Source organism: Colletes latitarsis, chromosome 5 (genome assembly GCF_051014445.1).
Source record: "Colletes latitarsis isolate SP2378_abdomen chromosome 5, iyColLati1, whole genome shotgun sequence".
Taxonomy (NCBI): domain Eukaryota; kingdom Metazoa; phylum Arthropoda; class Insecta; order Hymenoptera; family Colletidae; genus Colletes; species Colletes latitarsis.
In genome coordinates, this window is record NC_135138.1 from 37,965,950 (window position 1) to 37,990,601 (window position 24,652).

Below are 24,652 nucleotides of genomic sequence, written 5' to 3' on the forward strand. Positions count from 1 at the left end.
ATGCTTGTACAACGAATCGCGTCTGACGTATCGTTTGTTGCAGTTGCTGCAGATGTAGGGCTTCGCGACGTACAGCTGTTGTTGCCTCGGCCAACCTGAAAACGAGACAAGTATAGATTAGAAAGATCGTTCTATCGCAGTCGTTCTTCTCGATCCTGGAAAATTAAACTGAAACGAAAATTATCCCCACAAGTATAAATATTTCACTCGAACGCTCCGGAGGGTCACGATTTATGAAAACTTTCGGAAAAGAAAAACTGATCGTGACATTTTATTCGGTAAAATTACAGCGTGTTTTTGGTAACCAATGGAGTCCTCGTCGAGGCAAGGTCCACAGACCTAACGATTTATTCTACGACTTGCACATTTTACGATTATCGTAGAAAAAATAGTTAGATCGATGAGCACCTCGAGTCGATTTCATTGAAAGGCTAGCATCACGGTTCCGTTCATAGGAGCCAATTGATGGATAGAAGTCATGTGCTTAAGCAGGTGATGCTTGTGCATGAATCGATAACCGCACACTTCGCACGAGAACTGCGGCAATTTTCCGCATTCGACGCGCTTGTGCTTGAACAAAGACTCCTTCCACTTGTACGATTTCCCGCAACTCTCGCAGAAGAATCTTCTGTCAGGGAGCAGTCTGTCCTCCGCGATTTCCTGTCGCGATCCCGACGGTTGTCGACGATGGCCAGATCCTTGCGCCCTTGCATCTGCAAAATCGTCCAAGCAGAAAACAGTTGAAGAGTCGATCGGAACAGTATCAAACTCGCCAACGACGAGCATACGTATACTTTTTTTTTTACACTCATACGTGAGAAAGATGTATACTGTCGCGAAACACTGTTCTGCCTCGGGTGCTTGCGGATTTTTATTTCGTCGAAGGATTGAAAAAAACGTTGACGCTTCCAGTCGATATATATTACAAAAATAATGTACACTCCACGCTTTCACGGTGGACAGAGGAGATTCGAGAACCTTGCACGATACAAAATGTCCGAAGTAAAGGATTCTAGAGCAAGATCCCCTATAAACGTTAACAGTTTGAGAAGTCCGTGCTCCGCGGATCTCTGAGACGACAGCTTTTCAGATGCTGGGTCACGTGGTGCTTGTGCTTGAACATTTTTCCGCACTGCGGACAGGGCACGTTGGGCATCTTTCCGCACTCGTAACGCAGGTGTCGGTCCAGGGAGCTCTTCTGGCTGTAGATCTTGCCGCACGTGCATATGTGCTTCTTCACGGTTATGGAAAGCGAGGACGACAGATCGTAGCCCTCCAACGCGAACCTCGCGTCTTTCGCGTGGAACAGACCCATGTCATCTGAAATCAAAAATCAGTTGACTTCGTTAAAGACTTTTCGCTCGCGGAGGCGTCGTACGACGTCTGCTTCGCGCGGTTTCGCTTTAACGCGCTGTATCTTCTTTCTTCTTTAACGAGCATTGCATATTTACAAGGTTCTTTTTTTCTCAGACCAGTTACAAGTTACAGTCACGGTGAATGAACATCGACCGGAGAACTCTAATCGGGTTTTCTCAGAATCGATGGAGTCTTTCGAGAGAAGCTTATTTATTGTTGTGCGACAAAAGTAGTAATTACATATCGTGAACGGACAGACAATGGAAGAACAAAAAAGAATGCATTGTGCGCAAATTGATCGACGATAATAACGACTGCAACGACCGTATTTCGATCGCTGTTTACAATTCGTTGAGCAATGATAATCACGGTACAAAAAATAATAAAACAGTTCGTTCTAGTTTTCGAATTCTATAGTAACGGAGACACTCGAACAACGATATTTCTACTAGTCACTATTCAAAATTAAACTAAATATAGCCTCGCGTCAACGATTATACTATCATACGATTGTGTTTTACGATAAGGAACAATCATTTCTCATATTTACACTTTCGTTTCAGATAGTGATTTTATATTGTGATTATTATACGTTTATATTATATTGGAGTAACAGTTATTAGGCAAATATCTAACGTTGCGTAACATTAACATAATAGTAATTATTTGTATGAATTTCACGAAAAATTGAACGTCGTCTGATTAGAGCTGCTATTTGAGAAGTAGGGTCTACAATATTCAATTTTTTCTCAATGTGCAGCTCGATAGAATCGTTTTACTCTGGCAGGTGTGGTTTCATCGATTGTTGTTCCATGTAGTGCGCGCACGAGTGGATATGGTTCGTCCAGTTACACAATCTGTTAGTCGTGTAACTGCAATAGTGGCACTGGAATTTCTCGCCGCACTCGTCCCGCTGGTGGCACAGCAACGAGAACTTGTACTTGAAACGGCGCCCGCAGTAGCAGTACAAAACATCTGAAAAAGAAAAAAAACGGAAAACGTGTTAGTATCATGCACACGGTAGTCGTGAATTTAAATAAACTACGAATCTTAATCTAAAAGGAACAGGATGTTTCCTTTGAATTGTGGAAACACCCTGTATATTCTCGCGTATATCGCAACATACGGAAACTCGGTGAACGAAGAACCAAAGAGACAACAGACCGTTGCTTGAATAATTAAATTCAATTCTTTATTATTTGCCGAGTATCCTCGCTAACACAATGGTTATCAGTGATACACTCACAATGGTAATTGTAATTTTAAATTCGCAGAAAAGAAACGAAAAATTCGTAAACCATAAAGAATATATCGTACATGTAATGCTCGTGTGTGTAACGCGCGATTCTCGCTCGCTGTGTATATTTCGCGCGCGTTACTCGAACGAACAATAATATTATGCAATTATAGTTTTTCTTCTCTCTCGCCGTAATATTTCGACCTCCTCTACTTGTCGCTATCGTTTGCCCGTATTTCTGAAAACTCTCCGCGCTTGGGAGAGGAAAAAGAGTCAAACGCTTACGTGCTAATTATTATCATCGACCTCCTTAAAAGCAAGAGGTATTCCTTTCCATGGGGCTTCGCAATTTTCAGCTTTCTTGTTCTCCGTCTCTCGCTTCCCTTGTTTCTACGTCGTATAGCGCGTTGTACAATCGTAATTCTTATTTACATACAAATACAGAGCGCGACCGCGATGCAATCCTCGTGCAAAAAATGAATCGAAATCGTGGAATCAAATTTTTTCATACGAGGCAATCGAAAAAGAAAAATATTAATTGAACGTTTTCGATTTATTTCCGCGCGAAGAACTCTTCAAACCGCGAATCTCGTCGCAGTATACTCCCACACTTGGATGTCGTACGTTCTCGCGTGTGCGCGCGTGTATAGATACAATCTTTTGTTTCGCGCCTATATGTATGCCCCCTATATATGTATAATATGTATATTCTCAGTTATTTATACACGCGTACATAGCGAATCGCTTGGCTTACGTATAACGTGGCTTGAAAATAATTCTATAGGCATTTGGTGTATCAGCCGTCCGCTGACGCGAACGACGACTCGAATATTGCATAGCTAGCCTGATTTATATTGGCACAAAGGTTGCAAAATCAACGGAAACGTGCCAGAAAGGGTTTCCGCCTGATTTATTTAACGGAACGATCGCCGCGAATAAACAAGTCGATACCTTAGTTAGTTTTAGAGAAAACAATTATTTAAGAAAAAGTACTGGCTAGTACTGGTTTAATTTTCAATTAAATAAACAATTTATGATCCAGTTTTATCGTACGCTAATTGTACGATCAGTAGGAATTGCTGAAACTACTTTGGGTATGTAGCGTCAAAGTAAATGTAAAAATAAACATGGAAGACAAGAGAAATTATAGTAGGTGATATGATCATATGATAGAGGATGAAATGCCCTTTAAAATGAGCGTTTGTACGAGTCGATAGCTCAATTAGTTCCGGAGATATAGCGATTTTAGTTTCGCGTCGATGCGGTGGCTAGTTCCGGAGATAGAAGGGTTCGAAGAGTTTGTTTACTACGGCCTTGTCAAGGCCGTTGGCCGCACGTGACCGTAGTAAGTAGTAAACGTGACGTCATTCATTCGCTCGGTCAGTGGGTCAACGTGCGACAAGGAGGTCCGGCGCGACGCGTCAGACGAAGACAGCGATAGTCGAATCAAGAAAAATTACCTTTTACATAAATTGCGATATCTCGAAAACGGAAAGTCCGATCGACAAAAACGAAAAGCCATTTTAAAGGGGAGGCTTTGCCGCTTCTAACAGTGGTTCAATAATTAATAAAACACTAGTAGTTTCGAAACTACACGCGCTTAAAGTTTTAGTATTTTTAATACGCGTTTATAGGCTTTCGTACGCCAGGGACAGCGAGATAGCGGGAATTAAAAAAATACCTCTTTACATACATTACGATATCTCGAGAACGGAAAGTCGGATCGACAAAAACCAAAAGCCATTTTAAAGAGGAAGGTTTGCCGCCTCTAACAGTGGCTTAATAATTAATAAAACACTATTAGTTTCAGAACTGCACGCGCCTAAAGTTTTAGTATTTTTAATATGCGTCAATAGGCTATTGTACATGAGAAGAACCGATAGTGGAAATTGAATAAATGCGATCATCCTGTCGAATAAATTCGGAGAAACCTTTACCACTGGCACGATATTAATCGTTTCCTTCGATCTCATTTTTTTTTTTTTTTTTTTGTTTACACCATATCCTACGGTTTCAAACGGAAATCAGCAACAATTTCTGACTCGCGTTTACAGCTAATTTCACTTTTAATAAATGTATACCTCTCACTTCTTACGATTTTTTTTTATCAGTCTTTGCGCTTCCGTTTACGTTACACTTTTTATTCGTCCGCGTGAGAAAATCGGGACCTTTCTCACAAGCTCGCGACTGATGATTTAGCTCCTCTTGGCTCACCGTTAACGATTATCCTTCGTTTTCCATTCTGCTCATCGTTGGAAGACACGTTCTGTTCCCGTAGCGCTTGGTAAAAACAACGATTCAGCTCCAAATCGTTTTCGCCGGATCGTTAAAACAACGTTGGCCACCGTTCGGCAACGATCGGTCGCTAAAGTTTGCATCTCTAAAAATAATTTTGCTGGTTCGACAACACAGGAATACTTCTGTTACGATTCGGAAGGGTTTCGCAGTTCTGTACGAAAACGTATATGAAAACACGACATCGATAACAATAACATTCAGTTCACACTGATAACAGTAGCATTCTGATCACATTTTAGGCACATGGTAGTCGACTCGAACGACGCGCGGGAGTCGTCTTTTTAAAAAACCGCTTCGAATTCTTTGGCACAAAGAAGCTCGCGAAGAAAAACTAAAACGAAAGAGGCTGGCCGTGTTCGTCACGAGCAGCTCTCGAACACGACATGTTCGTGAAAGCGCGTAGAAGCTGAGAGGTTCACAGTTTCGTCGCGATGGTCTCGTCGACGCTTTGCTTCTCGAAACCTCGAGACACCTTGGGTCGTTTAAAACTCATCGTCGAGACGATCGTGATCTTCTGACACGAAAGACGGGTAAAATCGAGCGAGAGAACAGTCGAGAGATACCGTTGACGATGACCGAAGAAAGAAGCGGTCGATCGTCCAACATTTCTAGATCTAGCTTAGGTTCGATCGAACAATTCTCAAAGATTTAAGATAGAAGACGCTTAAAAGGTAAGAGTTAAGCGAGACGCTCAAAAAGCTCGCTAGAGTATTTCGAAATGGACACGTGACGCGTCCGAGGATATAGCTGAGACCGCGAAAAGAGAGGAAGAGATAGTGAAATTGGAAAGTTTGGTAAAATTCTCTAATCCTACGAGGATAAATACGAGATTCAACGCCTCTATAGTATTATCGATACGCCTCTTCGCTGATTTGCGTGCTTGGCCGGCGCACGGATCGTCATCGGGCTTCGATTTGACTAGAATCCTGTCACGGTATAATTCTTTGTCGAGTCTTTGGTCCTTGATCGAGGAATTAGTCTCGAATTCGTTGGGTCTCGAAGGAAGCTCGTGGTATCGCGCGAAATAATCGCGAGGATCGTATTCGAAATATTTCGTATTGTCCCCGATAGTGACGGAAATAATCATAAAGTCGTTGTTCGTTCTCAAAATAATGTTTCCTCTGCGTTTCGAGACCGGCGTCGCGATCTCGATCATCAACGGTTCGTTTATCGATATCGATTACTAACGTTATCACAGAGATCCCCGCGCGATAAAAATTCGAATTGGATGGGATCCCGTGTGCCAGCCAAGCCACGTGGAAAGACATGTTTCTGTTTCAATCGCAACGTACACGATTTACAATTACAATTTACATCATCACTGTAAACTTACTATCCAATATGTATATGTCTATGTATAATGTATAATATATATTTTTTTTTTATTTTTTTGATTTAAATATACTCTCTATTTGGGATATTCTATGGTAGGTAGCGGCCTGTTTAGACCTTTCTCTAAACTAGTCGACTCTAATTCAGACACAACGAACCCGGAGCTTGGTCGTCGAACGAATCGCCGAGGAATCTTCTCCTTCTCATAATTATCTGTACAGTTTCGATTCCCTGATTCGTTCGGCCACTTGGTCGGTTCGCAAACTACGTATAATCTCCGACAAAAATAATCTAACGTCGCTCCTGCGTGAACGACGACGAGAGCCTGTTCGTTAAATCGCGCTGAAACAGTAAAAAGGCAACCACGTCCGTACGATCTTGCGTTCGATCGGTCCCGTCGATGCCACGCAAGAGAAATCGTCATCTACGAACAAGGACTAACGTTTGCCTGACTAGATTTTCTGAACGTTATTTAAGCTAGGTTAAACTAGAGAGCTAGGACCGGGACACACTATTCGCTATTGTCGGAGATTTTTCGTTGCACCGAGAACTTCGACTCTCCCGACTAACGATAAGAATCGAGATTTCCTTCTCTCGATCGTCGCAGGATATCCGCGGCTGATCGATCGCCGTGGCTGTCAAATCGTTCATGCTGTCCAGCGGCCACAGCCATCGATCTTCGACCGGTCTTCGATCGATCCGATCAACGGACTACGGAATTCACCGTCGCGAAATTTCCATATCCGTGATAGTTCGCAGGGAAACTCCTGCTTCCTTTATAATTAGTACAAAAATAATTGGGCAATTTAGTAATCTGCCAAACGCTCGAGGAAGCCCCGGAAAAGCTCGTTGCTCGCGACGCTCGGACAAACGGTGAATCAAAGGTGTCGAACGCGTCGTTGGTCCAAAACAACGGAGATTCTGCTGAATACTGGATGATTTAACAGTTTGGAAATTATTGGGTTCTGATATCAAACACTGAAAATTCTGTAAAACAGAGAAATAAACTCTGGACTGTTTTTTGCGTCTCTTCAACTTTGGCGAGTAGAATATGCACAACGTCACCTTGGTATTTTCGCGTGGGATCTTTGAAGGCTTTTCCGGCGCTCTCTTCGAGCCTCCTAAAATATTCAACAATACATTTTACATTATATATCCCCCTTTATACATGGTTACATGGGTTCCAACAACGGCTTCGTGCCACGGCGACGACGAATCGCTTGCTTCTCGAACGCGTTAGGCTCGATAATGCATCGGTAACCGGAGCAACCTCTCTTGTCGTTCACTTCCGGTTGGCGCGCTTTCGACGCGAGGCTAAAGCAAAGCGAATTTACTCGAGTTGCATGACGGAAATGTATTGTCACATGTATGCGGGCTGTTTCGAATCGCATCAGTCAGGAACACGCATCGTGCGCCGTTCGAATAATTACACTTATTGCTGCAAGACGCGTGCAATGGTATCCGAGACGCTAAATTCTCGCGAACTCGGACAAAAGAAACAAAAATTTAACCGATTTAACCGGCTGCATCACGGCTGACTTGTGTACTGTTCAGGAATGAAAAATTTGCGGGTCTGATCATTTATAGTATAATCTACTTCCCTTAAACTCATCTTTCAGGGTTTATGGAGAGTAGATTATGAAGACTAGAGTGGGAATATCAACACAGCCTTCTTCTCGCGTAAGCACAGTACCACAACCAATCAGACCCGCTGATTATTTTCTCATCTCTGCACAGTACACGGAGAACATGGGCCCGATCGAACAAAGGCGTATCCAAATATTTTGCAAGTACTCTAGCGTTGCAAATATGAACTGCGAACAATCAAATCATCGGTGGATTGAAATATTCAAGTTCTGGCCGTAACGTGCACCGGGTTGCATGGTTCTGTAGATCCCTAAAGTATCCGCGACCTAACGAAGCGTCCGTTTCTCCGATTCCCGGTTCTTCCGGGCGGTGGTGCGTCTCTTTCGCCCGGGGCTCGACAGAGCTCTCCTTCAGGCCCTCTGGTTCACGGCGGTGCCTGACTGGGAGGGTTGCGCGACCACGTGGCGGTGGTTAATGTGCGCCTTGAGGTTCCTCTCGTACTTGGAGCTGAACGCGCAATGGGGACAGTTGAAGGAGGGCGCCTTCCCGCACTCGTAAAGCAAGTGTCTCTTGAGGATGTACGCGTTCTTGTAGCTCTTGCCGCAGCGGGAGCAGTTGTGTCGACGATCGAGCCCGGACGCGGAGATACTGCCTATCGGCCGGTTATTGTTGTTGTTGCTGTTGTTGTTATTGTTGTTGTTGCTGCCGCTGCTGCTGCTTCTGGCGGCATGACGCGAGGGACAATGGAGTCTGGCGCGACGCTGGGGCGTCAACGGCGCCGGCACCATCTCGTTCGCGGACGCCCGCGAGACGCGCCTCGTGCCGTCCGAGTTCCATCCGAGGCTCGCGAAGAAACCTGCGAACAATCGAAACAGAGGTTTCGACGAGTCGATTAGTTGCTGCGCTCACTCTTGATACTCTAGGCGGTTCGTTGGTTACACGACTGCTCTTTACAACGGCGCGGGCCATGCGATAAAAAGAAAAACATTCATGTTCTCAAGCTTAGCAACAACGAGCATGTCAAAAGGGGAGGAGGATCAACGGGGCAGTGGGACGATTACGTTATTTGGTGATTCTACTCGCGGAGGATCCCCTCGCAGGCTGCTCTATCGCCGAGGAGATCCTCAGAACGCGGATCGGTAATGGCGCGTTTTCGGGTGAACGCGTTCGACGAAGTTTCTTTCGTATGTACCTAGCGTTCTCTTCTTGCGTTTCCGCTGCAACGACGGTCGATTACCTTCTCCGGGGAGCTTGAGGACCTAGAACTCAACACACACCGTCGATTAGTGATCAAATTCCCGTCACGATGTCGACGATACCCGAGAATTCCACCGTCGAGATCCTCTTCGTGGTTGCCTTCGACGATCCACCGGCCGGAACACCTGTGGAAAATAAAATCGGTCAGTATGCGGAAGAAGAATGGTTTCCCGTACCGGATCGATGCTTCTTCCGTGCCAGGGGCTGGTCCTCTTTTTGGATGTCTCGTGGGTACGCTGGAAATCCGACGGGATACTCTGGGTGCGACCCAAGAAGAACAGGAGACACGGATTACTTGCCTTTCTAGACTTTATTTTGCTCTAAATCGAATACAAGGCTCTCTACAAATTGACAAAAAAGGAGGGAAACAAGCATTTTGGAATGTTCGAAAAGTCGAAACGATACGTGTACAAAGAAAATGAAAAGGAAGCACAGTGGTAGAAAATAGAAAGCGAACGACCGACCAGTCGATAGACTCGAGCGGAAAATCGCGCTAGCGAGTGACTCGAAGGCAAGGAGGCGTCGTATCCGCGCTCGTCCCACCGGCCGATCGTTCCACGAATTTCACAAACAAGCGACTTTTCACGCGCGATACAACGAAGCCAATAAACGGCGACGCGTCACTATTATTCGTCGTCTTGTGTATTTTTTTCTGTTTTTTTTTTCATATTTTTTTTTTTTTGTTTTATTCATTTTAATCCCCGTCTTGCCGCTGCGAGCAATAGGATGCGCGACGCGGCCGTCGTTGCACGAACGGCACGCTCGATTGTTCGTGTGCTACATACGTGGTTCTGTATATACGTGGGTTTACATGCATGCGAATTCGTCGCAAGAGAACAAGCAAAAAAAATTATCTAGAAAGAATATCGTTACCATCGTAGCGTATCATCGTTAATAATTATTGCTCTCTAAATAATATTAATATAAAATGGAGAGAAAAAAAAAGTAATAATAAATCATCGTTCGTTGGCAAATACATGGCGACAAAGAAATTACGATTACAAGTTATGTTTTGCGTTCGAGGCGCTGAGCGGAAGTTGTAGTCGCGTTATTTTTACGTGCTCTCTGTTCTCTATCGTTCGCTCACGCGCTCACACACATTCTCTTGCTCTCATCTCGTTCACGCACACACTCACGCACGCAACACTGTCTCTTTTTTTTATCTCCTCTCCTTCCCTCCCCAGTTTTCCCCTTCTCGTCGCGCTCCTGTATTCTCTCTGGCACTCTTAAACTTTCTCTCTCTCCCACTCGTTCTTGATTTTTCACTCACTCACTCTCACTCTCTGCCTGTCTCTCTGTACAGTCGAGTACTGTGCTTGTACTAATTGTAAGAATATCGTACTTAAAGCTCGGCCGCGAGATTCTCCCTTCGAGCGTGGTGAATTTTCGGTTGTCGGCACTAATACTTTTAGTCGCTGGTCCCGCGTATACACGGGCTCAGCTCGATGGACGTTTGTGCCTTGGGAAGGTTCGAATCGCGCGTGTCACCGGAAGCGTCCAGCAAGGATCTCGAAGGGCAATCTCGCTCCCGATGATCTACGGCGCGTCCCCAGACGCGCGACGATCTTGTAAGATCGGCCACTCGTCCGATCGTTTTCGCGCGCCAAGAGACGCGGCGCGACACACGCGGCCTCGCGGCGCGGTAAATTCACTATTATTTATTACAGATAATTGTACTGTTTAATCAATAGAGACGAACGAACGAAAGAAATGTAAAGGAGTACCGCGAGTACCGCCATACCCGGTTGGTAGAAAAAAAAAAAAACAAAACGAAGAAGAAGAGGAAAAATACAAAAGTACAAGGATAAATGACGCGCGGGAATAAATAGAAACTGAAGTAAAATTATACGCGCGGGAATCACATTGCGGTTGTCAGGAGTCGAGGGGAAAAAAAGGACAAAAAAAAAAAATATATAAGGAACAAATGTAACGCGTAAGGGATATGGTGGTGTCACTACGTATGTAATTATGGATCGACAACGAAGATGAGTACGTCTTAGCGGATATATTGGCAGTATAAAGGCGAGTGATCGAGATTAAATTCTGCTTCTTTCGGCGTAAATAAATAATTTCTAAAAAAATATCACTGGTCTCAAGATGTTCGCCGAGTGTCACGTATAAAGCGGTATGGTTTCGCGCGATGCGTTTCCGGCGGACGCGTCCACCCGCCATCGTTGAAAAAGATTCTCTTTCCGTGTCGTTTTTTAATTCGTTCGTTTCAAATTTTCATCGTTTTCTTTTTTTCTCTTTCTTTCTCGTTTGCGTTTTTGAATTCTGGAATACGACGGGAAGAACGCTCGCCGGAAACGCTCGCGGAGGTTTGTCTTTCCTGTGTATGACACTCGGCCAATAATACCGTAAAAATTCGTTCACAGCTGGATGCGCCCAGCGCCTCTTGTTATTTCTTTTTTCTTTTCATCTATCCTAAAATCTAAGTCGTACTTGAAGGCACTTAACACAAGGCTCTCTCGGTTCAAAAGCTACTTCCTCCCCTTCTTTTTTTTCTTTTTTTTTTACTTTTAGACGTTTATTCCCCAATGTTCGCCGCGAAGAGCTAAGAAAACTGTCCACGGGTTTTGTCGTTGCTCGGTTTCACGATTGATTCGCGACTTTTTCTCGTACCCACGCCTTTCTTCGATTCCCTTTTAAACTACCGTAATTTCGAATCGGAATTTATGTTTCCCCCTCTCTCATCGATGGTCGCCTTTGTCGCGAGAACGTGGTCCAACAAGAAATCATCTGTGCCTCGCATTCGCGGAAAAATGTTTGGAAATGGAACGTTTTCGCGAACGATAAGTGTTTTCAACAACGTCAACGAATTTCGATAAACGTATCGCAGTGCCTGACTGCGGCTTCTCTCGCGCGTTTAGAAATTTCGTTCATAGTACGACGATTATAGTACGGTATATAGTACGACGTTTCTATATAAAAAAAAAAAATAATAAGAATATCATATGCTCTCTTCTTGGTTTCCCTCCGATAGTACGGGCCATAGTTCTTTTCGCCGCGAGTGTCGATCGACGCGTCCCATTGGACTCAGAAAACACCGGGCGATTAACGATAAAAGTACGAATCATCATTGCGATGCGAGTAAATCTTAAATTTAAAGATAATTTTCCAACTCGTGTTTCGAGTCGATGCAAGTTTTCGACGTTGCCTGTCTATAAGTATTTTTTCTTTCGTATAATTTCTTTTCTATATCCTTAATAGCTAAACATCCATCGTGCGATGTTTTCTGACACGGTTCGCCAATGGGACATTGAATACTTCGAACGCCTCTCCTTGATCTTCGTTCCCTAACCGTTTTCTCGCTTTCTCTGTTGAAAAGTGTTCCTCTTTCTTTTCCCTTCAGTCGACTGTTCTACGTCGACTGTTCTTCATCGCATTCGTACAAGTCGAGCATTAACAAACGCAATAGATTCGCCTAAAATGTCATAGCACATCGAATTTCGACGGACAGATTCGATCAAGTGGAAACGAAAGTTGAGAAAAGGCAAAGTGTTAGACCCTCCCTGTTTCTACGATTACGGTAGAACCTCGATAACTGCATGACGTTTTGTTCGATGCAATATGTTTAGTATTTTCGTAACAAAATAATCGATGCATCGACCAGATTTTCAGAAGAAGAATTATCATCTTTTTAAGATTATCAATTTTGGAGGAACTTCACCAATCCATGGATAATATAAATCGTACTAGGGAAAATTTCGTTTCAGTTATCCGAAGATTACTGTACCCCATACGCTGAAGTTTTTTCATTAGCCAAAAAAAATCGGTTTTCCTGCAAGCATCGAGGTTCTGACGTACCTAAGAGCGCGAATTTTCACCAACGCTTTATTTTTCTTTCATTTTCACGGCCCAGCACGCGGAAAGTCCGCCTATATCTGCGAGAAAATCTTCCCTTTCCGAAATTTTTCCAACACGATCGTGGAAATATACTATGTCATACAAAAAATAAAGCACTGTACTTTCTAAATTCTTGGATGGCATGTCTGTCGCGCTGTCCGCAAATTGCTCTAAATATCCTACGCTACAATACGTGTATCCTTCCCGATCTAGGCGTGCCAGAAACGTTCATTTCCATAGACCACTTCTCGATAGGTGCCGCGAAACAAAGAAAAATCGGCCATCTGAGAAACCACACGAGCCTAAATCTTAACACCCTTAACGAATAATATTAAAAAAAAAGAACGATATATAATATCGCAATAAATTTCGATCTAAACTGCGAAGCAACATAATATTTTTTCACTTTTCCCCTTTTTTCGGTTTTTTTTTTCTCGTTTTGTTAATAACATACATTTCGAATAATCCTCTCCTATATAGATATACGTTTAATTAAAAAAGATATCTCTGCATCGAAGCCGCAAACAATGGCCTAATAAATAGAATTCTCTCTCTCTCGGCAAACAAAATCATTTATAAATTTCGCGGTATCGATCGTACCGAAATCTCATTAAATTTTAATAAAAAAAAAAAAAAAACGTTCAACGCGAGCACGTGAAGTTTCTCGTGGGACCCTTAACATTTTAAATTTAGCGTCTAAATATCACACTATGCGCGCATTCTCTAATCGTTCGCGAGCTACGTAATTACGGACGAGGTTCCCTGCACGAGTCGAACGACAAACTGTCCAGACGATGACACGACGATCCAATAATATCGATTACTCTGCCCTGGACACGCCGTGCCAAAAGGAAAAATGGTGAAAACGTGAAACAAAAATTGGCAAAAAACTGTTCTCTAAAATGCTTGGAAAATACCGATTCGCGTTTAATCGACCGTATAAAAATATTTTTCAATTCCAACAGCCGCGACAAATCGAGTCGATGCTCCCCCGCACGATTCTATCGCGATCGAGCAGCAGTTTCTCTTCCCCGAAAGGTAAAAAACGTAATGTTCGTGCGTGGAAAAAAGAGCAAAGTAAAACGGAACAAAAAAAAATAACAGGATTGAAATTGTCGTCGTCGCGTTTCGCCTCGCCGCCCCTCGAGCTGCCCCGAATATTTCGAATGCATCGATTTTTTGCAACGGTTTGTCCTTTTTTTTTTTTCGTTTGCTTTCGGTTAGAGTGTTCCCAATCCCAAACCGACACCCAATATAAAGAAAATTCGTGGAATTCCAACGTTCGCTCGCCGCGACGCGTCGCAGACTCGTCGCGACGGCCCATAAATCGTAAACGTAATAAAAACCTAATTAGAAAAACGAAAAGAAAAATATAAGAAAATGATTAATAAGCCCAATCATAACGCGCAAGACTCGAGTTAGACCTGATTAAAAGCCGTAACAATTAGTACGTAAACGAACCCGTAAAAAAGCTACCCTCATTACGGTGATTCCTTGTGTACTCGCGTGTGTATATAATATATGTATATATCTCTATATGTACATATATACATGCATATATATATATGAATAAATATATATATATGTATGTATATATATATGTATATGTATACATGCAATATTTTTGCTCGCCTATCTCAAAAATTTTACTCATTTGTTTTCCCTCCCTTCGCCGGCACGCGATCTTATACATACGTGTGTATATATATATTTATATATGTACGTGTACTTTTTTCGAATAAAAAGAAAGAGATTTTGAAACTGACGGCGAGCGGAAATTCTTGCGGTGCACGCGACATTTACGCCCACGCGCTATAGTTTACTTTCCCTTCGATTCCCGCAAATTCCAGCCACGAAATTATGTATCGCCGCGCGAATCAATCCGACATAATCGGTAAGGATCGTGTTCCTTGTGTTCTTTCTCGAACGTTTTTCGAAGGCACATGTATTAAGAACGAATTTACATACGTCTCACGCTCGTCCACCAGCGTTTTCTATCGAATTCTATTCGCCGTCGTCGTCGTCGTTGATCGATTTTCGAAAAAGAGTAAAGCGAGAGCGTGCAAGCCGTCGATACGTGTCCTGAAACTACCGATCGTAAAGGAAACGAGTCACCGGAAAAGAAAAACAGTAAAAGAATGGTAACAAAAAAATTTAAAAAAAAAAACAAACAAACGTAAGATCGATCGACCGCGATACGTGCAAACTCTCGGTTCGATAAAACTGAATCCGCGAGCAGAAATATACATATACATATATATTGACGATCCTGCACCGCGATCATTAGAGATCCTCTCCGCGGCGATCGAAGAACGGCGTCCAGCCGTCGGTCAACGTGTGAAAAATAATTTTTTTCGATCCGTTGGAAAAAAATATTGCTCTCTATATTATCTCTTGCTATAAAATACGGTTCGCGCCGCGGACGCCGGAAGCGAACGGATCGCGTGACTTTTAGCGATCGAGCCTGGCCGCCGGTTCCTCGATCGTCGATGAAAGGACGAGGCTCGCAAAGAGGAACCGATCGTTAGAACTTGGCACAGCGATACGAGCAACGGCCGATGCAAACCGATCAAACAAATCAGAGAAAGAGACACGAAAACTGCAAAGGTTTCAATTCCCCTAAGTGCCTCTCGGCGGACTCGATTCCGGGACAATGTTCGCGAGAGAATCGTCGGGATCTGACGAGCGAGCCTCCATCGGAAAAATGCTTAAATGAGTTTCATCCTTCATCCCCTATCCCCTCCCCGCCTCTGTTAACCCTCGCCGAACGGCCTAACGTTTTATCACGACTGTTATTATATCACTTTTGTCTATCACGACACGGTCCTTTCCCACCATGGAATCTCGATAAATTTCCTTTTTTTTTAACGCGGACACGCACGTGCCCCCTGTCTTTCGCTCCACCCTCTTTCTCTCGTCGTATTCGTTTCTATAGACAGCTTTCCGAAATTTCGCTCCAAACGTCTCTTTTAATATCCGTCCGGCTTGGCCGACCAACAAGACGCTTCGTTTCTTTTTCTGTTCCACTTACATTACAAGGGAAAAAAAGGAGTCATTAAAACCTACGACCTACCTAATAGTACTTCTTACGTACCTAATAATCTAATAATCTCCGTCGATGGCGGCGGTCGGTCGGTTCGTCGGCGTCCGTAAATCACCCCCTGCGTGTATCCCGACTCTAATCGCGAACGTTTCGAAAACCAATTCTCAACCGCCCCCCCCCCCCCAAAGTTCGTTACGGACCGCCGCCACGCATCAAGGCCTCGTGAGGCAGTAGTATTTATCAAATAATATTATTCAGTAACTATGTATCAAGTCGATCCATAAACGTATTTTTATCGTAAACGCTATCGCCCAACTGTCTTCTTCGTGCCGTCTCTCTTGCCTACTCTCGAGTCGATATCGTTACCGATAGCGTGTCCATCTTGCTATCATCCTCGTAGTATCAAATACTACGAGATCTTGCGCTCTCGTTTACACCCACACCGCGAACAGTAGCCACATTCGTTCGCTCGTTAACACGACACACGAGACGCGCGTCGACGAACGGATCCTCGATCGGCCTGCAAAAATAAAGGGGGCGCCTCGCGACGAACGTGAAAACGGTATTCGAAAGAAAAGAACGGCTCGTGGGAGCAAAGTGTAAAACAGGTGTGTGTGTGGGTGTGTGGGTTATTATTGCACTCGTACGGAGGAGACATCGATCCTGGCCTGCTTCGCTCGAAAGCGTTTCTCTCGCGTCGATCGTAATACTTTGTTCTCTTTGGCGAGGCCACGTCCCATCGCCGAGGTATTCGCGACCGGCGTCGCGACGTCGAGACTATTTTTAACGAAGCGTCGGGAATCGTTCATGGGGGAACGATCTCGATCGTTTCGCCCGGGGATCGAGAGATTCGCGAGGTAGGCCGATCGAGGAGACGCTCGATGCACGCGCGAATGTAAATTAAATCTACGCCGCTGTTCGTTTTTTTTCTTCTTCTTGCGTCAGACGTTGCGCACACTTACACTGTATAATATGAGTTACGAGTAGTTTAGTTTAGTTTAGTTTAGCTTGTCTCATAAATATTGTCTACAGTATGGAAAGTCGGGCAGCCGTGGCGCGCGTATTTGGCGTAGGAATACGGGACCTGATGCCAGGTACTTTGCCGAGCACGGGCGTCTCTTTGTTCGTCGGTGTACTTCTTTTGTTTGAAAACGGAAAGAAAAAAACGGAGATTCGATATGAGCGATGTGAGTAGAAAAATTTGTTGCGATCGAAAGACTGCGCGCGGCAGTTTCCCCAAAGTGGAAGAGCTTTGTATAGAAGACTATTTTGTTTTGGGAAATACGTGTGCACGGCAAAAAAAAAAAAAAGAAAAAGTGGCGACGCGACCCGCGCTCGGCACAGGATGCTAGGCCGCGAACGTTTTCCCCCCGGAGACCGGTCGTCGTGCTTCGTAGGATCATCGGCAGTGAGGAAAGTACCGTATAAAGAAAACGCGAGGGTTCTTAACTCGAGGGCGCTTAATTAAAAAGCATTAATCGTACGTATCATATAATATAAATATATATACTTAAATGCATCATATAGGAATCTACTAGGTTCGTGTATCTGGCAGTCTGACGATCACAATGCTATAGGAATACCCCGCAGTATTTAAAGTATGTGTATTCGTGTACGTATATATGTATGTACATGTATAAATATGTACGTATAACTGACTGTTACGCGCGCGTGTTACTTAGTCGTTTCGCGAGTGGAAGGAAGCATTAGCGAGAAGCAAAAGACGCGCGATTCGATCAGAGAGTGAACGACCGAATCGGGTGTGTTTAATACTGTACCCTCTCTGGTTCGCTGCTGATCACGCAGCGACAAGGAATATAATAAATGGCTGCCTTTCTCGATAAAGGCTGAAAAAAAAAACAAAAAAAAAACAAAGGGAGATGAGACAGAGTTTCCGGGGGGAGGGGGGAGGGGGGTGTTCGACTTTGCGAATCGGAAACGAATTCGGTGTACTCGTGTATGCGCGTGTGTGTACGTGTATGTTCAGCGACGGGAAGCACGGGGACCGGATCCGAGGAACGCCCCGGGCTACGATAGAGCAGTGTTCTCTGGAATATGACAATTGCTTTCCTCTCGCGATTTTGGTGTCCCCAGTGAGCCACACGCGCACGGCTAGGCCCGTTTAAAAATATGGAACCAGTGTGACCAGAATGGTTGCTATGGAAGAGCTCCGGTTTACCGGACGGTCTTAATCCGACTCGGGGCGGGCCGCGTTTTTAAAAAAACGACTCTATCCAGGGATACGTATTGGGTTCGGGCCTCTTATGCGCTGCTTTCAAATCGCTTGGCTAGCTTCTCTAGGATTCATCGAACACATTGGAAATGTTTGTTGCACGACCATCCGCGCGGCGACCGTGTTCCACAGCGTCCCGACGCTCGGCCGCCATCACGATTAAACGTAGACCGGCCCAGTACTAGCCACGGACGCGACGAATTATCCTACGATCGTAGCAGAGCTGAGGTATCGAGGAATCTGAACGTCAAAATTTTAAGTAGATTCGAATTTTTCTGTGACAAGGTTCCTGTAATCTTGGTGAATATTTGTTCCTTCGGTGATATCGACTCGAATAAAATGTTTCGTATCTCCGCTCTGCGATTGCAAGCGTTGGATCCAACATCGTATTTTAAATCGTTTCGTCCGTGACCGCTTCTACCCAGAATCTCCAGAGCGGAACCGAGCGCCGTGGACGCTGTTTCGCAAACGGGCTCCATACACACGATCGTCGTGAAAAAAAAAGGAACGAAAAGACGCGATTCGCTTCGCGAAGCGTCCATGAACTCGAGCGAACGCGTTTGATTACGAAGACATCGCCCCGAGCGGGAGATCGACGCGTTCCCTCGTTCATACGCGGTACATCTCGTTACGCAAATAATAAAAATAATAATAATAATAATTAATAGTTACTTAATAATAATAATAATAATAATATTAATAATAATAAACCTTAAAAAACGTTAAAAAAATAGAATCCAAAATCGAGTAAGGAGGATTGGCAGTTGTTCTGTTCCACCTAGCCGCGTCGTCTTCGCGTCTTACCCCGGATCGGTTTCGATCGTCAACGTCGTTGTTCGCCCTTCTCGATATCTTCTTCATCTCCCCCTTTCCCCCTCCCCTCCTCTCTCTCTCTCTCTCTCTCTCTCCGTGTTCTAATCTCGCTTACGCGTTTCTCTTTCCGTACTCCCACCCGAAATTTCTCGCTCCCACCCCCTCTGTATCTTGGTGATCGTTGATGGACGTCAACCGAGCGCGAAAGTATCAGCCGACGAACGTTGGATCCTCTTCCGTTGTGTCGCGCACGGCGCGACTAGGCCCTTTCGCGCCCGGACGACGACGCCGACGGTCCTCTCGAGTCTCACCGCAGCCATCTTAGACGAGCTCCTGCTTGTAGATCTTTTCTTTGTGCATTCGTTCCATATGCCGCGCGATGTGCATCTTCTGCTTCGCCCTGTAGACGCAGTGTGGGCACTGGAACTGTGGCTCCTTGCCGCACTCCCACTTCTGATGGTTCCTCAGGCTGCTCTTCAGCTTGTAGACCCTGCCGCAGGCGGGACAGTTGAAGCCCTCGGGATTCGAGGACCCGGAACCGATACCCTTGCCCAATCCGCCGCCTGACCGCCACATGATCGACGGCACGCTCCATCTCTGCCAGGCCGCTGCCCATTTCAGCCCGGTGATGCTCAGGTCCTCGGCTGGAACACAGGATTCACGGCTTTATTAGTATGCTGTTCACGTCACCGGGTGAGGATCGGACGGTCGTTAGATCCTTGGGACGTGATCTCGTCTGTTCGTTCGTTCGTTCGTTCGTTCGTTCGTCTATTTTCTGGAGGACGCGGTTCGACGGTACCGATCCCCCGATCTCTCTTTGTCAATCTACGCAGGCGAAACTTATACGGATTTACAGACTTAGATGCTACGCGGCGAATCAGACCGCGAACGATTCCTGTTGCTTTTTGTCGCCACTTCCTCGAGAAGTCGCCTGAATCGAGCGAAAGCTACCCGCTGCCGTCCCCTACAAACCATATCGAACATTTTTAAAAAAAGATTTTATTTATCTACGATTTTAAAGCAGAGGGTAACTTTCGCGAGTGTCCTGAAAAATGGCCGCGCCTTGCTCGGATGTCGAGAAGGAATCGTCGCCGATTCGTTCTCGAGCTCGGCACCGACGCGATCAAAATGCGTAGATTATTTGTCAAGAAAGAAAAGAATAATGCACGTTCTTCGTAATCCCTACTTTTGAGCCCCAAGCAGCTAGCTATGAATTTCGCATACAAAGAAGGAGCGGTATCTGTGCGTGACGAAAGAAACAGAACGTTCTCGTTTTACTCTCGCTTCCTGTTTCGACCAGGTTTCCATCGTCCCCCTCCCCCTTCCGGTTCGAGCGGTCTGTTCCTTTCGACGCACAAGCGATAAAAGTCTGTGTTTCTATGTACAAGTTTCGAGAAGAGTTAGTGCGCATGCTACTTCCCCTAATGTCGACGAGAAGATAGAGAGGTCAAAAATTCAAGAGTGAAAATGCAATCGATCCGATCGACGAGGATCGCGACCGATGCGCGATCGTCGTTCGTCGAGCTGTGGCAAATACAGTGGAAACGTCGTCGTCGATCGTCCCCGTGGCGCGAGCAACGAGTTTCTTTTTTCCCATCGCTGTGCTTTTCATTTTCTTTTTGTCCACGGTTTCCGACTCTATCTCCCACAATTCGATGAAACGCGAAAACACCGATGCGATCGCCGGTTTCAATGTACAGTATATCTTGTTTCAAAGGTAAGAGAGTGAAAGATACAGAGAGTAAGAAACAAAGATAGAAAATTGTCATTTGGCGGGGGGGAGAAAAAAATCGTCGTGACAGTGTGGTATTGTGTGAAATCGTTGTTTCGTCGACGTAGCTGAAAAATAGACACGAATGACTGTAATCGACGGACAGAGGAAAGAGTTCCGTTGCGACACACGATCGTGAGAACAGCGAGAGAGAGAAAAAAAAAAAAATATTTGTCATCATCGACGCGAGATCAACGGTAAGGTGGATATATGTTTGGGTGTCATTCTGGTACTTTTCGTCTTCTGACACATTTATTCAATCAAACGTACGAAATACGATAGAAGTCGCATATAACGTTAATAGTAATCGCAAGATCGTGATGCAGCACTGCGAATCGTAATTGTCGCGCTCGAACATGATCAGTCTTAACGAGAATTCGCTCGCGAACCTATGTTCCTAGGTTTTATAGAAAATATTCTTACTCGAGTTGTCTCTATAGTCTAAGATTTAAGGCTAGTCTTTTTTGTGTACTTTGTTTTCCTCGTGGCTTTCGGAGTATTTGCGCTTTATTGTCTCAGCGATCGGTTACACCTACGCGCATTCGTTAAGGCACTTGGTCGGGCACACGATGCGATCGAAGGAAACAAGCGTCGACAAAAGTAAAACTTCCGAAAGGAATCTCAAGATCTCCGAGTGTTACAAAGAAACAAAAGAAAAAAAAAATTAATAGAAAAGAAACTTATTCGGTAAGGAAATACGCAAACAATATTACAGCAAAACTAATCGTAAGTTCGATGTACAGTAATAAATATCAGTCGGTGGTTCTTGATTTCGAAAAACAAAACTCAAGATTACAATTACTCGATACACGATTCTAAAAAAAACAATTAAAAAAAAAAAACGTTCGTCGTTCCTCCTTTTTTTTTTTTCTTTTTTGTACGTTAACCTCGTGTCGTGCTAACTTGGAATGAGTACTTCGCAAAATCGTGTTCGATAAATATATATATACAATCAAGAGAAAAAAAATTAAAAAAATACACGCACGTATAGAAAAAAAAGAAGAAAAATGATATCGATCCTTTCGGTACCTCAGGATTATCGATTATTCGATGATCTCGATGAAAATAGATTTCCTTCGCAATACGTACGCGTCTCCGTATTACTTTTCTTTCGTTTAATCTAAACTCTCAAAATATAGCAAAAATATACAAGGCGTTCCACGCGAGACTTTTCGCGATAATTCGAGTATGTTCGATGAGACAGAATGTTTTAAACAAACGTTGATCAGCTTTCCGTTGGCTATAAATAAAATTTGCAATGCTATTACGTCAATAATATAAAGCGTCGTTTAAGGAAACGAAGTTGCCCGCTTGGTAAAATTTGTTTTATTCCAACGGAAATGAAAGCATTCGTTCGAAAAACATTTCCCGTGAAACTTTGCTCGAAAAATCGTGAAAAACGTTGGGCGGAACGCTCCGTACGCGCGTGTAAAGTCAAAGTACGCGAGTAGCGAGCACTCGCACGCTCTGGAAGCTGGTGGTTACCTCACCTCCCTGTACTCTGTAATCACAAACGTTACAAATTGACCGGGACGAACGACGTATCGGAAATCGGTCGCCGACAGTCGGGTCGTAAATATCTGAAATCCATTAACTTTGAAGCGAAAAGTTGTTCGTTCGACTTCGCGGGCGGAAGCCCTCCCGATAGCGTCGAATCGAGAAAAAGGCACTCGCACGAGCGACCGTTCCGCTCAGTCGATCTCGTGTTTCGGCGTGTAAGCCAGCAAATAGGCCTCCATGTCTCCAATCTTGTCGAAGTGCTGGCGGCGGATGTGTCTCAACCAGTGGGCTTTCCGTTTGCAGCGCTGGGGACAGAACGGGCATTGAAACTGTGGCTCCTTGCCGCACTCCCAGTGCATGTGCCGCTGCAACGAGTCCTTCCTCATGTACGATCTTCCGCATCTGCTGCAACCAAACTGTCCCGGTGGTTTCTTCCCAACGTAGTTGTACGCCTTCGGTATCTTCAGCTCGGCGAAAGGCAGACCCTGTTCCTGAATCTTCCACGCTTGAACCGGCAGATCGGCGTTCTCCTCGGCCACCGCGTTGTTCTCCATCGCGTCATCTGCAATCCGGAAAAAACAACAGCTTTAGGCTTGTCCCGCGTTCGCGTCACGCCTCTGTAGCACCGTGACTGAGCACACACTTTGGTTTTACACACTTGTACAGTCGAGGCGACGCCATAAATCGCCGCGACTGATTCTTTAGGCTATCGCGACCCTTGACACGTTGCTCCAGGCATTTCGAGCGGTGTCCAGAGAAAAGACGTTCCGACGGTTCGATACAAATGCGTGGCGTGTAGTTCTTGTCTATTCGAAACGATCGCTGTCCTCCCGAAAAACGAATAAATGGATCGGAAGACCATAGTTACAAGTTGATCGGAGGCCAATGAACAATGTTCGCGGACGGATCATTAGTCACGAAGCTTTCTAATCGGTCGGGTGAACGATCGAGAAGATCTGAGATCGATGATCCGTGATGTAAACATCGGTGGAAACATAGATAAAAATTATAGACCACGCATTAGTATCGCTGTGAAACTAGCTTGTTGGAATGTCTTTCCTACAGAACGCGACTCACACCCGAAGTGTAATTATAAATAATCCCGATTACTATAATTAATTTTCTTAGGGGTCGAAACTCGCTCGTTGTTAATCTCTCTCACTCTTATTTTATCAAACAAGAGGGGCACAGAAATCGCTTCTAGAGTCGGTTATATCGGACCAACTTTTTATTTAGTTAAAGTTAGGGTCGAGTCTGAGTTCCTGAGAAATCAGTGCACGTACCTGTCATCCGTATCTGTAATTAGCGGCTGAGAAAACACGTGGCTAACGATTAGAGTAGTAGATAGAAAGAAATGCAAAGATCGTTTCGGGTTCAATAAACGTAACACTCCTTTTTTGTTGCTGTTCTTTCATCAGTTTTTAAGTTTACTGTTCACATCGTTTCGTTCGCGTTTTGCTCGGAATCAGGTCGATTCGTTTCTTCGTGTCCGCTTCGGAGTGCTGGGTAGCAAAGTGCCTGAGCAGGTCTCCCCTCCGATGAGAACGATAATCGCAGTCAGTGCAACGATATTTCTTGTCCGTGCCGCATGTTCTCCGATGGCTCCACCAGGTTTTCGAGGATTTTAAAAATCTGAAGCATTTCGGACACTGATACGGCAGCACAGAGGCCATGGCGCAGTCCCAGCGAAACGAACCACCTGAAAAAGTCAGACACTGATGAACTACTGTTCATTCGAGATCTTCTCGTACTCGAATATTAGCTAGGAATGCTATTCGTTCGCGCCCTCTTCTCGAACAATGCCCAGCAACCTGGAAAATTGTGAAGCCATGAAATTACACCGTTCAAAAACAATATATTCGACAATTTGTATCTGGGTCCGTTGAAATGGGAGAATTTCGATATATGCTCCGTTATTTATTCAAAATAGAATATAGTACAATATACTGTCGCAGAAGGTGAGACTTAATGCCGCGTCCACGTCGGAGAAAACAGTTTGCAAGCTGTTTGTAACAGCAGGGTGAACGTGGCATAACTTTTCGTATCAAACGCGCGTTTTAACAATCGTCTATATTTTTCTCGACAACGATACGCCCTAAGATAACATTCGAAGGCGAGTAAACGTTAATTGGAAGTCGCGCTCGAACACAAACTGAACAACAACGCGAACTTCCGGCCACCAGGCTCGCTGTAAACGTACTAGAAACTCGACAGATCGATTCGTTTATCGTTTCAGCGGAACATGTTTGTGTCGCAGCATATGCCTCCTCAGGTTCGTCTGCCTGAGAGATCTGTAAGCGCAATAGTTGCAGTTCCACATTGGCTCCCGGTTGCACTCGTTCTTCTGATGGAATTGAAGAGCGGGAAACGTAGTGTACG

The 24,652-nt window shown here is 44.7% G+C and overlaps 3 protein-coding genes across 4 annotated transcripts; all 3 read right to left on the reverse strand.

The window, feature by feature from the left end:
- Positions 1-603: 603 nt before the first annotated feature.
- Positions 604-19,040, reverse strand: LOC143341888 (longitudinals lacking protein-like). 2 transcript variants are annotated; one of them, XM_076765268.1, is made up of 3 exons: positions 9,003-19,040; positions 815-8,666; positions 604-713 (listed from the first exon to the last, which is right to left on the reverse strand). In XM_076765268.1, exon 2 carries the CDS (start codon positions 8,596-8,598, stop codon positions 8,221-8,223), a length of 378 nt encoding a protein of 125 aa, XP_076621383.1. In that variant the 5' UTR covers positions 8,599-8,666; positions 9,003-19,040; the 3' UTR covers positions 604-713; positions 815-8,220. The 2 variants fall into 2 exon arrangements, with proteins under 2 accessions (XP_076621383.1, XP_076621382.1); XM_076765267.1 differs by having other exon boundaries at positions 815-19,040.
- A 132-nt stretch (positions 19,041-19,172) lies between these two features.
- On the reverse strand, positions 19,173-19,939 carry LOC143341895 (longitudinals lacking protein, isoforms A/B/D/L-like). Its single transcript, XM_076765274.1, has one exon. The coding sequence runs from the start codon at positions 19,576-19,578 to the stop codon at positions 19,324-19,326; it is 255 nt and encodes an 84-aa protein (XP_076621389.1). The 5' UTR covers positions 19,579-19,939; the 3' UTR covers positions 19,173-19,323.
- Positions 19,940-20,083: 144 nt separating this feature from the next.
- Positions 20,084-24,485, reverse strand: LOC143341889 (longitudinals lacking protein-like). The gene is made up of 2 exons (XM_076765269.1): positions 23,557-24,485; positions 20,084-22,835 (listed from the first exon to the last, which is right to left on the reverse strand). The coding sequence occupies exons 1-2, from the start codon at positions 23,561-23,563 to the stop codon at positions 22,465-22,467; spliced, it is 378 nt and encodes a 125-aa protein (XP_076621384.1). The 5' UTR covers positions 23,564-24,485; the 3' UTR covers positions 20,084-22,464.
- Positions 24,486-24,652: the final 167 nt, after the last annotated feature.